The 18,052-nt window shown below is 38.4% G+C and overlaps 1 protein-coding gene across 4 annotated transcripts in view; it reads right to left on the reverse strand.

Moving 5' to 3' along the window:
- DIP2C (disco interacting protein 2 homolog C) overlaps positions 1-18,052 on the reverse strand; it is a 325,146-nt gene that overhangs the window by 61,132 nt on the left and 245,962 nt on the right. For all 4 annotated transcript variants that reach the window (XM_055708852.1, XM_055708854.1, XM_055708853.1 and 1 more), the window contains 8 exons: positions 17,630-17,744; positions 13,007-13,146; positions 11,292-11,428; positions 8,821-9,029; positions 7,910-8,024; positions 3,228-3,429; positions 1,026-1,135; positions 156-236 (listed from right to left, as the gene is read on the reverse strand). In XM_055708852.1, the coding sequence (XP_055564827.1) occupies positions 156-236; positions 1,026-1,135; positions 3,228-3,429; positions 7,910-8,024; positions 8,821-9,029; positions 11,292-11,428; positions 13,007-13,146; positions 17,630-17,744 (1,109 nt within the window). The remainder of the gene's footprint in view (positions 1-155; positions 237-1,025; positions 1,136-3,227; positions 3,430-7,909; positions 8,025-8,820; positions 9,030-11,291; positions 11,429-13,006; positions 13,147-17,629; positions 17,745-18,052) is intronic.

Here is an 18,052-nt window from a genome sequence, read left to right on the forward strand (position 1 = left end):
CTGCCTCAGTGAACATTAAATATAACAGCTGAGTATTAATGGGAAAAAGAAACAGAAAGGTCACGCTCAGCCATAGCACAAGGAGGTACAGCTGAAATACCAGTGCGCCACTTTCCATACCACAGCCTGTCAGAGTAATGGTCTGAGCTTATTACCCTGCAGTTGAGTAGAGTGTAAAGCACATGGTCAGGAGTGGTCTGAGCTCTCCACTGCAACACTTCTGAGAGGAAGAGGAACTAAAATAAAGCAGAGTGATAGTCATGACACTAAATGACACTTTTTGGCTTTAAAAACCAGGTAACTATTTTTGCTAATTTAGCTATGTCTTTCTTGTTTATATGCTACCTTTTACATCATTACCCAGAAGCACTAAACATGAATTAATTCTCTTGTCATCACACATTTAAAGCAAGGCGCTTTTGCATGGTAGCAGTGCCCTCTCTGGAAGTAAAGCCACTGCTGTTATTATGATATATTGCTACATACAGTTTCAAAGCAATAAAACATTTCTTACAGATCTCTCTGAATTTAAGCATGATTTCTTTAGCTTCCTCTCTTTTTCTTACTATAAATATACAAATATTTATACAGTTTAGAACTTACTAATTTAATTACTCACATAAGCCCCCAAAAGAGCTGAATTTCAACTTAATTTTACAGGATCAAAATAACAACAAAAAAGGTCAGGACCATATATGCAAAGAAAATTCCCTGGACTACACTTGAACTAGTAAAAAAGATGTAATAGAGGGTGATTTGCGGTAGAAGCCCCATTAACACTTTCCACCATGTTTGCTCTGTTGTCCCATGCAAATTTGTAAAAAAAAATCCATACAAATGAAATGCAGTGATCCACCCTCACATCTATTTTATATATATCTCTAAAGGGGGGTCTCAAATATTTTAGCGTGAATTAAAAAACCCCCACCAACAAATTCTGCAATAGTAGTAATACAACCTATGTATTGCTAAGCGTCTGAAGCTAACTAGCTAAATATAACCCATATCAGGAAAGTTTAGCTTACCTTTCTGGCTTGGTCATTATCTTCTATTTGCCCCAAGTCTCTACCACTGGCTTGTGCGATTCTTTTTCCAGAGACCAAGTTCCCCACCATCACAGAGGCAGGGCCAATTTCTAGAATGAAGCAGAAATGTGCTAAGTGCAATAAAAATCCTTTGCCTGTGGATGAAAATTCTTTTTATTTCTTTTGCATTCCATGATATTTTCCTCATTGCTAGCCACAACATCAAACCTTGAGCACATCTCTGTTGATACAAACTTTGGTTGAAGTAGCTGGAAGATACGTAGGCTTGGATTCATCCTCTCTAAAGGTATCTAACTGAGGAGCCCATTTAGCATGGGCTTTCTACAGCCAGAGACACATCTTGTCTGCCTTGCTATTAGCAATCTTTAGAAAATTCAGCTCCTAATTTAGGCATGCCCATTCCAGTGCCTAAAACCATGAGACTTATTCAGGCTGCAAGGGACAATGTTCCTATTTCTCTCTTCTGTTCCCTGGGCTAAGTTGCATCTGTACTAGCAACTCCGTAATGCTATAGACATGAAACGACAAGGACTAGGAAGGCAGATGGTGCATATAATAAAATATATTATAGCACAATTATTTAGCACAAGGTAGAGATAGAAGAAAAATAACTTAACTTTAGAAGAAAGGAAGATGCCACAGGTGACACTTCTCCATGAGGTTGATTTCACTATGTTTTGTGGCTGCCATTAGGGAAAAATACCCATCTCACAGATAGCATTTATGCTTATGTTAACATTTGTTTTCTGCTTCTCCAGCATGGATTGCTGACCAACTGATACCAGGCTTTACTTCTATTCTGTGATGTCCAAGCTTTGTCACAGTGATGGTATGTGGTATAAGTGTCAAAATACAAGATGTGAAACTAACCAGATAATGCACAATTAACAATATCTGCAGACTACTCGACTTTAAAAATAGGAAAGAAATGTCCTCTGGGTATGTCACAACTAAGCAAAATGGGAGAATGTGATGCTATCAGTTTGGTCTCTGTGTTCCTGGCACTAGTTTTAACATAGTGATACAAAACGTGTACATAATGTATCTATAAGTATCTCCACTGCACTGATCCAAATTAATTGATCACTTTGTGAAGCAGCAACAAGGAAATACTGAAGTGAGCACTGCAGTTAAAGGCTTCATTGCTTTCATTAAGTTAGTGGAAGTCACTGTTAACCTCTGGCACCCAGTATCCACAAATTGAGATTATGGTTTTGACTTCTGAGACATTTGTCTAAAGGTTTTAAATAAAGAAACAAGCTGATGGTTTTGGCAAACTTGCACTGAAGTCATGATGGATAGCCCCCATATTTGAGATCCAGAGGATAAAAGCACTTCATATTCCAAGCTGTTTTTCAAAGTGGAAAGTAATCAACACTTGGTCTAATATAGCTGAATTCAGGTCTTAAACTTGAGGCTATAGATCCAGAAAACTTTGAAATTAATTTGAGCACTAAAATCTGCTTTTTTCAAAGTAAAAAAATTGCTGAAATTAGCTTGTTCATTGGGCATGAGTAACCAGTGACCGGACTACAGTAGGCGACAAGGGCTTTCTCAGTCTCTTGAGTCAGTGCCTTGCTGTACCATTTCATCCAATATTCTTCATAAAGTGTGGCAGAACCATCTCAAAACTAGTTAGGGTTTTCCCTCAAATATACCTGCTGTAAGAATAATCCAGAACCTCCCTACTCGGGTAAAAACTTTTATCCTCATTCCTGGGTTTAATTTATTCATGACCAGTTTTTAAGTATCTGGTCTTCTTCCAACACTGTTATTTAGAGTCAACAGTCCTCTTCCTCTCTATTTTTACTTCACAAATTCAGCCTTCAAATAAGCCAAGGTTTTATCTTCCTCTGTTTTGATCTCAGTCCATCCTCTTTAAATAAAATTGACTCGGATTTTGCGAAACCTCCAGGTGTGGTCTCAGCAGTGCCTTGTAGAGTGACAAAAATGTCGTCATTTTTACTGAACTTAGATATGTGAGGCATTTTTCCTTGCACTCTTTGTGAAAGTCCTACCCTCTGCCAAAACCAATGATGTCCTTAACACACCTGGAATATTTAACAGGAACAGCTGATTGAGTCGATTCTCACCTACATTAACAGTTACTTGATTTTGCTCCATACAGTACCATGAACACATACCATTAAGTCATGGTCCCTTTGCCTTCACTTGTCTTACCTGGTTGTTTTTGCCTTGGTTTAGGCAGGTTTGTTACACATGTGTGGGGACACATCAGAACATTACAAGGATGCAGCGATCCTTCCAAGAAGAGCTGTTTGGTTTCTGACAGGTGTATTCCTCCCAGTGGTGTCTTGGGAAGTGTGTTTGCTGGTACGAGCGCTAAGCAGTAGACTCCCACTTGATGAATACTGTCAATAGCCTAAAAAAAAGCAGGAAGCAATTTTAATGAAAGGCTAATTTTTCATCATTCTAATAAGCACATGCTGTACTGAATTACTGCATAAAACAACCCTAATAATTAACTGGCAATGGAAAGACACTTCAGTAATGTCAGTGATAAGGAGGTTCTTTTCAGTGGGAACAGGTGGACGGAAATGTAACACTGATGTTATTATACTCATTCCAAAAGATAAAAAAGCAAACAAAAACCTGGTCATAAATACACAGAAATCTATTAAGAAATGCTACCTAGGCATTCCTCCTAGGCACACATTAGTGGCACATATCCTGGAGATTTATTACTAAGATGGGCTGGCAGCCCATGTGAAACTGATTTTAACCTGTGCACTTCTTGGAATTAAAGTTCAAAGGATTCCTATCAACTTAACATCTACTCTGTCTTGCAGAGCAAAGAAAAATTTCAGAGGCTGCACATCTATCATCATACACCTACTGATGTATGTAACTTACAAATTTTTATTTTTTTTTCTAAGATAGTAACTGTTCCACTCCCTGATTAAGGTGTAAACCATTGTCAGGCAGGAATGGGAAATAACAACAATATAAGGGAAAACTATGAAACTATCCATTTGAAAAAAAAATCTGTTGAATGAAAACCTGAAAAAATAAGTATCTTTGAATCTTATAGTAATCATGTTCATTGTCTGACAAGTGGAGTAAACTCCATCACTTTCAAAAAATCTGTAACGTACAGTATCTATGTAATTTATTCAGGTAAACATGAATATCCATGCACTTAGATTTTATTTGCATACACATTTTAACTGGTTATTTTCCTTACATCAGTAATAAAAAGAAGTGCAGCAAGTGAGTCAGAAAAACAACTTCAGACATCCATGCAGACTGAGAAACAAATTACAGATAGCATCTCTAATGAGCAGTTAAATGTTCAAAAATATAATTTACTTAACTTGCATTTTAATTTTTAACTGTGAGAGAAGTTAATGCATATGTCTATTGCCTTGAAGATACAATCTGTGTTCTGAGAATCAAATAATCATTTATAGTTATGTACTTAAATGTAGACCAATAAATTACTGATTACTTCTACAGACACTCTAAGTAATGCTTTGCTTTTGGCTTCTGTTTGCTTCATTTTTTATTGATTTGATTGCAAAATTTCATCAGAAAGAATAATAAAGCAGTTACTCCTTTTACAAACATTGCAGTTGTAGTAGTGGTAGATCTCACGGTAGTATCGGAAGACCTCTCTGCTGGTCTACAGACACCTTACCTGAAAGATCAGCAATAGCAAGATATATATGACAGACAACACACAATGCCTCATGTTTCTGGCAGACACCAGCATAACCTCCTAATCATAATGTTATTTGTAGGTTCTGAAAAGCAGTGATAAATCATAGGATCCTCACCTGACATCAGCTTGAAGGAAAAACGTTACAAGGCAACTGACCACTCTTACTCAAATGTAAAACAGTGTGGCTCCTAGAGCTGGTGAACGGAAAGCAATACCCAGCTGGGGTGGGATGAGGGTCGTTGTATATAATGATTACCCAGTGACTTCCAAACTGTCTCCTTTGATAGCTGTATCTGCAGCGCAATGCCTGATAAAATGTCATGGGTCATTCAAAATTGTCACCTTTCATATTGGCCTATTTCTGAGGCAGGGAATGACTTTGTTTCACAAGGATGAGCACTGATGAACCGAGACTTAAAATTTTGAGACAGAAGAGTACTTTAATACTGCTGGCATTTATGCCTCTTGATGAGATGGCTTGGTTTTTTGAAATTTCTTTGTCCAGCTGGAAGTAAAGAGTACCTGAAATCTCTGTCTCTCTGTTTCATTCAGAAAATGGACTAGAGATACCAGAACTTGCAGAAAGTCCAGACTGCTATGTTGTTCAAGCTGAGAAAACATCTCATTCTGACATAATTCTCTGGGCAGACACTCTCCATTTCTGCAGTAGATCTCCTAGCTTTGCCTAGTCCTGTCGAGTCCTGCCACTGCACTGGCACTGGTAAAACTAACATCCAGCCTGCCAGGTACAGGAACCACAAGGGTCAGAATAGTTTGCAGCAGCCTGGGAGATGAATAGAGTATCTAGATCCATCTGACTGGATTCCTGGGTGGCCTGGGATCTTCACTCACACTGTCACTAAAACACCCTCCTCCTCCTCCAGTACTCTCAAGAAACTCTATACCCAGCCTGATCACTCCCTCCCAACCATGCCTCTCCTAAAACACACAGATGCAGTTCAACATAGTCCTGTACGTACAGCAGCTCTACCATCCTTCAGCATTCTACTGAGGTGCAGGAAGGGTCAGGGAAAGTCAGAATATGTGCAACCCACTGGAAAGAAGTTCTGCAAATAGTTGCAGCTCAACTCTAGAGAAGAAACGCCGGAGACACATCAAGGAACAGCAGAAGCAGGCAGTGCAGGGCTGGGCTGGCACAGGGCAGCACACGCAAGGTGCCAGACAAGTCTCACAAATATCAGAAATGAGTAGCAACTTGGTCAAGTTTGTTATCATCGTCGTCACTGAGAGTCATGACACAAGGGTAGTATCACTATGTTGCCCATCACTAGCAGACGATTCAGATACAACTGGTTACCACTTCCTGACATAAGTCATTAAAACTGTGATAGGGAAGGAGCCACAAAGCATCCCACATGTTCCTGGCTTCTGTTTTCCATCTCTGCTCTCAGCTGAAGTGGAACCAGAAACTTCTTGTTCACATAGTGAAGCATGCCAGAATTGCAGACTTCACACATGGGTGATGAAAGCAGCCACACATGTGTATACTTTGATATATGACCTACCATTCACAGACACTGCTGTGACTTGATCATCTCAGAATAACAGAACTGTCTTTTGGCAGGAGTAACTTGACACAGGGCTCCCACAGCGTTCAGTACTGAATTCTACTGGCTATGATGTTGTAAGACATGATTTCTGTAAAAGTCACAAAAACGCTCAGCTGACCAAACAGGAGAAGTCCAGAGTTTCAACCTTTTCCTTAGGAGCTTGCTACCTGATAAAAATTACTGAAACGGGCAATCCAAAAGCCTTTCCTTCTACAGCCATTGCCCTAGGTGCTACTAGGTGCTTCAAAGGCTTTCTTGTGTGATGGACAAGCTAGACATTCTAGCTTTTCTTGGTAATAATTTAGATGTACTGTGAATATGAAATGCCTCTAGCTGTATGAAATGTAGCTATCTTTTAAATCAAGAGAGCAGATAAAGCTGTCTTGAGATGGATAAAAACTTATTTTTCAGTTTCTTCAAAGACACGGTAGACAGATCCCCTTTCTTATCCAGAAAAAAGCAATAATGAATTAAAACATTTTCTCTGAAATGTGTGGGATCTTCTTCTTTGGCTTTGGGTAAAACAAAAAGGATGTTTGCAATATATTTACCTGAGAAGAGTCCTTGAAGAATGACAGAAAGGCAGGTAGGAAAGGGAAATGGAAGTAACAGGTGACCAGCTGCAGACAGAGGTGGGACCATTTCACAAGGTAGCAACAGACAGATTTAATTTGACTACATCTCCATTAAACCTATCACTTTTGAGTAAGAATTGGCTTAACTGTGGAGATGGAGGAGATGGAAGATGACTGCTATCTAAAGTATCTAAGTTTTTGTGTGTGGACATTAGAGTTGAAAAAACTTTGATTATGGTAATGATACTGCCTTAACTTGGATTGCTGTATGTAAGGAGAAGATCAGAACTTTTTAGCATTCAGTAGCTTCTGTCTTCTGGTCAAACTGTCAAACACCACCACCAAGGTGGGTTTCAGCACAGTGGTATGTACCTTACACGAACCACCAGACAGCTGGAATGGGATTCCTTGCAATAGGTGTCCTCTCTGCAGTTAACCACATTGTAGATACTTAGATCTGAGCTAAGCAATCACTACCCTTCATTTCAGTGGAGAGAAATCAGCATTTTTAGGCTGTGTTTCATACCATTTATTTCAGCTATCAACACGGTGCACTAGAAACATATACTTCTGTCCCACTGATTAAGAAAAAGTAACTGGAGATCTGGCTTAGATACATATATCTACTTTTGATGAGGTCAGCTCCATGTCAGTGCTGATAATTAGTAAGAGACTGTGGTAGCTTTTGACAGTAAGAGTATATAATATATTTATTCATTACCCTTCTGAAGTAATGAATTACTATATCCTTATAAACCATATGCTACTCCTTCCTTGCTACTGCTTACTTCAATTCATCCCTGTTTTCTTATAGCATTTTGATTAGGAAAAGGATCGCTTTCTGGATTGTGCATCCCAGATAGGAACTGTCACTCAGAAGAATCTAATTTTGTGCTCATTAGGTGCAAGTGCAACTGAAGGTGGACTTACAATTACTCAAAGACAAATGTCAGTGACCTTGGGGGCCTGAAAGATCAATACAAAGAATATAAAGCAGGAAAAAAATAGCATCCAAACATACATAAAGAAACTTACCTGGAGAACTCTACTCATCCATTGAAAACTGTCTTCCTCAGTGGAATCTGGCCTTTGCTCAGCAACAATAACTATTCTTTCATCGTGCAGCACGCTCACTGAAAACACTGCTATTCTATAGAAGAGAAGGAGAGAAAAGTATTTAGTGCCAGGACAGATGGAAAAAACTTTCTTCTAAGTTAATCCTTCATAACTGACTTTTTTATTTATTAGTCAGACAACTAGTGCATCAATTAGTATTTTATTAATGGGGAAAAAGCAACAAGAACAGTTCTAGGTAATTTCTGGAGGACAAACAGGGGGCTTTGTTCTAGAATCATGTAAATACAGGCATAATGTCACAGTAGGGTTGCAGAAGTGAACCTTCTTGGGATACGAAAAGCACTAAATTTGGGTCACACCAAGGTTAAGCCGTTATATAACAGCCAACACAGGCACCTTCCATCTTAGAACTGCAACATCATTTTGTGAGAGGTCTGCTGTGTGATAAAGTAGGAGCGCATGTTACTGCATTAGGCTCTTCAGAAGCTTTAGATGTTTCCTGCTCAATTTCAGCACGTTAGGAAAGTCACACAAGGAACTGCTGTCATATTCAAGAACTTCAGTGTTATGTGTATTGGAAATGTTCAACTCGGACAGAAAGGGTTCTGTTGAGTCAACACCTTTAGAATTAGCCAGCTGTTCAACTGGAAATTTTTTTAATCACAGTTTCAGATCTTGGTATCTAAAATCTGCCTCAACACTGTCTTAGGCTCCCACCTGTTGTCTCCTCGTTCTAGCAAAATGAATAGCAATGGAGGGAAACCACAGTGCAGATTAGGCACTGCCCTCTGAGAGCATTTTGGCTCGCTTACACCTGGTCTAAGCAAATTAAGGATTTCTAGATAATGTAAGAAAAGAAAGGATCAAACCTTCCCCTGTAGACAAATTTCATTGGTTCCACAGCCAGTGCTGTTGCTACAATGTCATCAGCGTTATGTCTTCTTCCACTGACAACCATCAAACCATCCATTTTGCCAATAACAAAGACAAGTCCACCTGGTCCTATAAAGCCTAGCAGTCCAGTCCTTATAAAAGGATACTCAGTGATCGGGCCACCAGAACTGGTCATAGGAAACACCTGTAAGACAAAGAAACACATCCTGAATTCTATACACAGAGATCATGCTGGGAAATATTTCAGGCATACTCTCTCAGATGGCTCTTCTGGAATGAAGTAAATAGGTCGCTAGTGATGCTCTTTACTCTTCACTGACTGTAAAGGGAGTGTCAGGAAACTCCTAGACTAGTGTGTGTAATTTTCAGTACCTGAGTTCCAGCAAGTTCAATCACACTTTGTTTACCATACACGTTTTCCCTAATCATGGCTCTGTAAATCATTTATGACCTTAAAAAATATATAAATCAACATAAACAGTACTGAAGAATAATTAAAAAAAGTTGTGCAGAGTGCAGCTAACCTGAAGTGCTATGCATATGTTACTGAGAGATTAAATCATAAACAGTAAATCATAAACAATCTACAGTACAGCAGAGCTTCTTTTCAGTACCTCATCCTCGTTTCCAGTACAGTATAGAAAAATAAGCAGGCTAGAAATGCAGCTATATTAAGGTACTGTACATTAATGACTCTTGCAGCTCACTACATTTTTATCTAAGGTCAATTAAGTCCTCACAATACCAGTGATAAAACCTTCTGTAGCATGTCTAGAACTGAAAATACAGCCCTATACAGAACCTCTCTGGATGTCTGAACACCAGACGCATACATGACTTGCGCAGGACAGGTTCCTACAGCTTTTGCTATTCTAAATAGCACAGTGTTACCCTTCTGGCATGCGAGGTACTTTGAGCTGCATTCTGACACAACCACAGTTTCTGCTGTTGCTTCTTTAAACTGAAATAGTCTAAAGGCAAGTTATTTAAGAAAATGGCAAGTGGAAGACCACGGCTATATAGTGTCCTTCAAGGTTCATCTAAAAAGGAAGGCCAAATTCTGCTGCCAGATGCCCATGGGTGACTCTTACTGAACAGAGTTAATATTTATACATCCTCAGCAATAATTCATTTCAGGAACACAAAATCTTTTGACTCTCTAAGACCTGCAAAATGAATTACACAGTAGAACAGAAAAGAGGCCCACTTGGAGAGGGCTCCTAAGAACATACTTAACTTTAAAAACAAGTCATCCTGTTCACTTAATGGCAATTTATTTGCTTACCATCAGGAATAAGTCTAAATCAGTTTAAATATGCTGTTAAACTGCAGACCCTGTTATGAATTATGAATGATTTTATAATTACAGCAACTGCAACAAAATGAATGTAAGAACTTTTCTTTCCTGAAATATGTCAAATGTGGGATTATCATTCACACTGAGTATTGCCAATTGTACTTGTAGCACAGTAATCAGCTACCAACAAATTTCAGATCAAATAGCATAGTAGGATTCCTGGCTTCAATAGTGGGATGGAGAATTGTATCCACTAATCTCCATTAATTATTTAATGTATAGTGTTTACAACATTCAGATCTGCATTTTGCAGGAGATATTAGTCATGTTTGGTCTATTAAAAGTGGAAATAGCAGAGCATTGGTTAAGGGAAATGTAAATGTATTTTTCTTAACTTTCTTCTCCAATATTAAAAGAGGAAGGGTTCAGAACTTAATAAAAATCTCAGTTCAAATTTTTTCAGTATTTCTCTGATTTGTTCAGCCTGTCATATTGGCTTCAGCAGATGTTAATGATAACAAGTGAGCAGGTACAACAGAGCTATCAATACAGCTGTCTGCACTGGAGCTGAAACCTACTGGAAAACAGATTCCACAAAGTAAAAAGGCTTTTACATAAGGCAATTCAAACAAAAGCAGGTAGGGACTAATTAGGAAAAGGTATCTTTCCTATTCAGATACCTCTTGGAGAGTACATCTGTCAGGATTCTGTATAAATGCAAGCCTTTAATGCTGGCTGCATTGTGGAAATGTTAGAAACTGTTTTTTAAAGACACCCAGCAGCCTTCCTACTGTTTGCAACAATCAAATTCTGCATGTAGCTAGCTCATAGACTTGTACAGTATTACCTTTTAACTTTATCTTTCTTGCTGCTTTCCTTCTGATTGTTTCAGTCCGTGGTATCTTCTTTCAAAATTAAAGTAAAAGCTCTTCAGAGCCTAAACTAAACCCACATAAAGATCTACTATCGCACTTAATGAAATGGGCTTCAGTGCAGATTATCTGGCGAGAGTACAGGTCCCAAGCCACGAGCATTGATTATTACTGCTACACTGATATTATTACTATGAATATTTAATGTCAAATACTATCTTGAAATAGAAAAAGTAAAAAAGGAAGGATTTTATGTAGCATTTTTTGGTCAGCTTACCTCAAAAGTATTTTTGGTCATGCCCGAGAGTCCATAATATGATGTACCCGTTGCAATAGCGCATACACAAAGTTCTCCTATTTCATCTGTTTTACAGAGCTGAGGAATTCCATCTGGCTTCACTGAACACATTATAGCTAGAGGGAGAGAAAAGGACTTTAAAAAGTATTATAAAATGAACTACAGAATAACATAAATGCTGTGGGAAAGACATCGCTGTGGAGCTGACATAAACAAATAAATTATATGCAGACTAATGTCTAACAACTGGTTTCTCAAACATTGTGTTCAACATTATCAAATATTATTTATATTATAAATAATATTTATACAAAGAATGTAAAGATCTTTATGTAGACTCAGTTTTTACACTGATAACAAACCCTAATTTGCCTTGCTTTCTACAATTTCAGTTGATCTGTAATATCGCTGTGAAATGTGATTGTGTTCCCAGGTTTGCATACTGAAGACCAGATTTGCCGCAGTCAGTGCAAAATGAAATATCCTAATGGAGTTCTTGATAATAATTGTACTGCCAAGGAGGCAGGCAACCAGGAAATCCACCTCTCTCAAAGTAGTAAGTAACAGCATATGAAAGATCAAGATATTCTAGCAGACTAGTACAGTTGGTTTACTGAAGAATTTATCAGAGCTCAGACTCCCTTTCACCATTCTTACAGGACTGCAGAGACAGCAGGAGCTAAACAGGAGGGATTAGAAAGCACTGGTCTGAGGAACAAGCACTATTTTATGTGTCAGCCATGTGAATAAGAAACAGGTATGCTGCTTTAGCTATAATTCCTGGACTGGACTACAGCATGTGTAGATTTTGGAGTTGGAAAGAGGATACAATGAACAAGGCAGACCAAAAATGAATCAGCACGTCTTTTACGTACAAGGATAAAGAATCTTGAATGACCCTTCTCTCACTCTGAAGATAAACAGGGGTGTGTACTTTTATTAAAATGATCAGAATGTAGTATGAAGTGCAAGATGGCACATCTATAATATCTTACACGCAACCAATCTTATCTCCCTTTATTTTCAGTTGTTCAACTTAAATTTTATAAGATGCATCATTATGTTTTATTCCTTTGAAGCATAACAGCATTCTCTTATGAAAAATTACAGTATTATCCTTTTCTAGTGTCTGTAACATCTCATTTAAAATCTAGCTCTCTTATGAAAAATCTCATCTTCATCTTTAGAAACAATGGTTTCAGCTTGAATTTATCAACAAGAACTGTCCAGTCATACCTCCTTTTTTTAATAACTAGGTGATAGCACAAGATCTTCGGAAAAACATTCTGCAAGCCTTCAGATAGCAATTTTGTTGATTGTTAGCATAGGTTATGAAAATATGCACTACCGAGTCTCATCTGGGTCAGGCTTACGAGTATTTATAGCTTCCAGACACCACACTCCAACTTTCTTATTTTCTCTACCAGTATCTCACAGTTAGGGAACGGATGTTCTGATGTAGTGGCAGGTTGTTCAAAACACGCTACTAACATCAGCATGGACAGGCACTGGGGTAACCAGAGAGAAGAAACCTTGGGATTTCCAAACCATTAAGTTTTACAAGGTAATGGTTTTGGACTAAAATGTTTTCAAAACACAAGTTTGTTTGACAGCAAAGTACATCCACCTATGATGTTCTACAGATAATTACTTAAACTGAGGAATCATAGTAAGTTTCAAAGAAAGTTCCTTACCTCCTGGCATCACTAAGCCAACATCCTGGACAGTCAGAACGGAAAGCTTTTCTTCAGAGTCCACTCGAATTACTCCGTAAGTGAGACCATGCATGGACAGAACTCCTCTTCCTGGTGGTTGATTGCTGTCATCTGTTGGCCTGCAACCATGGGTTATAACACCAGTGCACCATCAGGCAGATGTAAGCGTTTATTTATTCTTAATGGACTACTATTGCAAATACTCCTCTGTTTGAAAGGTCAAAATTTCACCTTCTATTTTCCCCTACTAGACCTGACAGAATGCTGGTTTTCAGTAATTTCTGAGTACTTAGGTCTGTCAACTCTCCCATTCAGTGGCCACCCACATATACTGGGGCTGCAGAGATGAAATCAACACTAACATTTACCTAAACCAGCTTGTATCTGATTTTTAGATAGATTTACAAGGATTGCTTGATTATGCAAGTAAAGGCCTTTTGCCTTATTTTAAAAACACTAAAGGCAGTGCAGATGATGTGGAGTGAAACTGCACTCTAAATATTTGGAACCAATCAGTAAACAACTTGATAAACTCTCTACGTTACCTATTTTGAGGCAATCTAGAACTAGGAAACCAAACTCACCTGCCAGAATAAAAGTCTACCTCTAGCGCACTGGTATAAAAGCCAAGATGAGAATACAAGCATGCTGTGTTTAAACCACGAGATACAATTTTCCACTCCCAATACTTAAGCATTTAAAATTACTAAACAGAAGAAATTAGATTGTAATAGGTTCACCGCCAAGTATCTGTGGAAGCTACAAGGACTTTACCATCTTTAATTTAGTGCACATAATTGAATTCTTCCCATTCTAATCTACCACGTGAAAATTAAAACAAATTACACCTTCATCAGTCATGGTCAAAATGTTGTGGATGCAGCCTCTTTGTAACGCCTCAGTTTGCTTAGATTCATTGCTGACACACTGTACAATTCCACAGCATCAGCACAAGCTGTCTGTCAAGTTGTTTCAATATAAAACTGCCTGATGTATCAGTGGATACAATTATACATATGTAGAGTGTGGCTTGAGTAAATGAATGTTGACGTATACAAGTTATTAAGTCAGGGGAATATGTCAGGGTTTTTCATGTCTGGGAAGATTCTTATACTGTCCTGCATTTTAAAATGCAAAGCTGGAAGCCAATGTGATGCTGATCTGAGTGTGGATAATGCATCCATGCAGAGCAGCCAGACTCCTGCTATTTTCAAGATGGATAAAACAGCCAATATTTAGTTCACGATTCTGCATTTTTCCTAAATACTCCATCATAACACAACTGCTTTTTAACAGATTATGTCCTTTTATACGACATTTCTCCTCTACTATGCTCAAAATACTCAATGGGCCTTAGCCAATCATGCTCACATAAAGCCTTGCAGTGATCAGCATTATAAATTTCAATTAATAGGTTTTGTGAGGCATATTTCTCAAGTGACGTTGTCAACAAAGAAAGATGTGGGCACGCTTGAAAATGCATTAGAGCATAACAAATGGTGCTAGTAAACAAGCAGCTGTGATAAACAACATTCCCATTACACAAAAGGAACTTTCAGCGACATTATTGATCAACTCCTTCTCATCCTTGCTCCCCAAAACACACATTTTACTGCTCACAAGAAGAAAGGCTTCCTGCAGGCACACAGAGCTTCTCAAAAGCATCTAGGAGCAGAGGCCATCTAGACTTTTATCACATACACTGTCTGGTATTACTTATCACATCCAAAGATTGCTAAAAAGAAGAGCAGGTGTCACTTTGAAAGACACTGGCTGCATACGGGACAGGGGTGCCAGTGAGGGAAGCTGGAGGCAGGAGACCCGCTAGGGTCACGCTGGAGAACTTGTCAACAGAGCTCCACTTGCTGTGGCTTGGGCTGAGGGAACAGCTTTGCCTGGGTTAGCAAGAAGTGCCGTGCAATGGAAGCAGGTGTGCAGAAGGAAGGAGTCGGTGCCGAGGGTGGGGGCTCCACAGGACATGCATTTCAGGGCTGCTGTTTCAGAGTACTTCTGGTATCCTGGTACTCTGAGGTGGATCCTTGAATGAGACACCAGTTAACTGTGCTCAAGGCTCTTCTTGCAGGCTTGACATCGAAAGGGAATACAGTCAGGAGACCAGGATGCAGAAGAGAGGTAGGGAGCTAAGCACCTGGCAGCACCTATATATCCTCTTAGAAAGTACCCTGTCAGCAACCACCCTGCAATATATGGTATCTTATTTTGTCCTGTGCATGTTATCCACATGAAAACAACACTAAAACAACTACCTCTGCCAAGCAGGACAGGAATCACTTGGAAAGAAGATGAGATATAAATAATCCAGTTCCAATGTATTTATAATTTATTTTAAAGTTCACATTTTTTATTTACTTTACACGTTCAGTATTTCTAATACTGGATTTGGAATTCTGTAAGGCTGCTTGCTAGACAAAGATAAATCCTTTGGTTAAGGGAGGAGCAACTAAACAAAGGTGTAATTCTACCTACTTCATATACTAAGTAAATTTAGCTTAAACTACCAGACAAACCTACCCCTTTAGTTTCCTTAACCATGAAAGAGGGACAATGAGCATCTACTTCAACGCTGATTTTTCATAGTGAGTAGCTGCAGAGCATTTTGAGAACTTACTACTACCACTTACAGATACAATCTACTTCGCCACTATTTTCTGCCAGTTGTTTAAATGGGAAAAGACCTGTTCTTAAACTTCTGCATTCATTTAAACAAGTGGGTTCAGACTAATATGCAATGAACCAAAAGGGAATACCATAAAGAATTATTTGCATGACACAGTCACTTAAATATTAGGCTTCCTGATTCAGCTCTAAGGCTAAAGTACCCATTAGTCTATTACTGACTGTCTTTTTCTAAACTATAAGGGTATTTCAACTGAGAACTGGTTTTGTTACTTTTCCTTGTAGGAAGATCAGTAAAAATACACCATAGATTTTGAAAGAGTTGGAGCATTAACAGGGAGTTCTCTGGATCTGTGCTCTGCAGGGAGTCATTTTAATGCATACTTCAGCTGTAACTCTTTGGAACTTGTATGATAATGACTTTACTGTCAGTGGAGATGGCTTGAATAAAATGAAAAATACTAAAGCTCCCAAGTTCAGCTGGTATTATCCTACCATTAAACAGACTTCAAAAAAAGGAGATATGTGTTCAGTACCATACACTGTAGTGAGAACTGCTCTGTAATTACACAGTAAGGCACTGAAGATAAAAATGCTTTTTTTTTTAATTATTCACTGTTTTATGGGCTAATTTTTAAATTTTTTTAAATGCAAGCTCTCAACACTAGTTATTTTGAAAATGAATCTCTAGTGCTTCAGATGGCTATAGGCATAGACTTTAAATCTAGAAGGGACGTGCCAGCCATGGCATGTTGAGATACTGTGAGTTCTCCCACTACATAACCTGTGATCTGGGGCAGATTTTCCAGGGCTAGCAAGGAAAGCAAAACGCTCTCCTGTTAATCAGTGCTCAGTACAAGCAATGTCCACTGCTTTTCCACCTCCTCTCTGCACTTACAAGCAACAGCTCATTCCAAGAGAGCAAAGGTCTGCACAGCCTATGGCAGGGAAACCCACTGCAAGGGAAAAACAACATACAAGGGAAAAAAACCAGTTGGTGGAGCTGAATGAAGGGCTCTGTGAGATCCTACAGAAAGACAACTAACCTGGGCAGGGTAAGTCCCTGATGGATAGCTTTCAGATGTTTTAGGCTAATAATGAGATGGCTGAAAGTCAACCACACTCTTGGCCTCATGTCTTTCTTCCTGCGATGTTTTGTTGGAAAGCTAATTGAAAGTCTAGTTAACTTTCACTTGGACAGCGTATTATAAACTTTGTGGCGGAAAGTATTTTACTTCATGCTATTACAGTGCTTTATGCTTTTATACTGCCTGTTTTAACATGTGAAAATTATAAATGGCTGCCGAAATCCGAACTTAAAACCAAAGTGCCTACTGTTCAAGGTACAACTTTTGGAACACTCTGCTAAAACAGACAACAGTTATGCCATTTACTGTATGCCACAACTGTCATGACAGGTGACTGCTGCATACTGACATTCATGTACATAAGGCTTAATAGGTTTATCAGTTTTATTTCTAGTTACAAATCCCCTAGTCTTAAAGGGCATTTCCAGATGATTACTGAGAGTCTATGAATGGTTAAAAAGCTCAAGGCAGCCAAAACAAACCTGCAGAATGTCATCATTCTCATTAACCAGGCTATTTAAAGCATGATTTTCCCTGATAGCAATGCCACTTAAATTTCCACATTTTAATTGACTTTATACTTACAGTGGCATTTTTCCACTCCTTTTTACAGAATTAGTTTTTGCATTTCAGTCCATTTAATTTAAAATTAGATAAAATGACAGAAATTGAAACTATATTATAAAGCACTCTAAAGTTAAATTATTACTCTACAAATTCTTCTTATATGTCTGCTTTGGACATAAACAAAATGAAAACAAAAATGTCATTCAGAAGTTAAGTATACAGATTCATACTTGAATAAATTTTTCATTTCTTTTTCAAATTACCACACATATTGTACAGTGGGCCTGTTTCCACTGGTGTAGCACAGTACCTTCGAATAGCCACAGTGAGAGCTTCTGGTGAACTAGCGCAGGGACAAATGACCTCCTGTCTTAGACCTTTACTTTGGAAGACGTTGAGAAATGCATCACAGGAAGAAATAGACCCTGGGGTAAAGAAAAAAAAAAATCAGAGGAGAAAAATAATCTGATTTCTGAAGTGATGCCATTCAAACTGCAAACTTACTATTGAATGTATAGGCTTTTCAGGAGAAAAAAATTACAAAGAACCATGTTCACTGGGAAAGAAGTCACAGCTGCTAGAACTATACGTATGCATATACAGTTGTGTATGCATGCATAGAATAAAGATTAATTTTTGAATCCTTTCACTTTGTTCATGTAGAAAAGCCATCACTGCTAGATCTACAATATGAATTCCATTACAGTTTTCTTTTTTAGGATGAGGCAAATCA

Source organism: Falco cherrug, chromosome 4 (genome assembly GCF_023634085.1).
Source record: "Falco cherrug isolate bFalChe1 chromosome 4, bFalChe1.pri, whole genome shotgun sequence".
In the NCBI taxonomy this organism is placed as follows: domain Eukaryota; kingdom Metazoa; phylum Chordata; class Aves; order Falconiformes; family Falconidae; genus Falco; species Falco cherrug.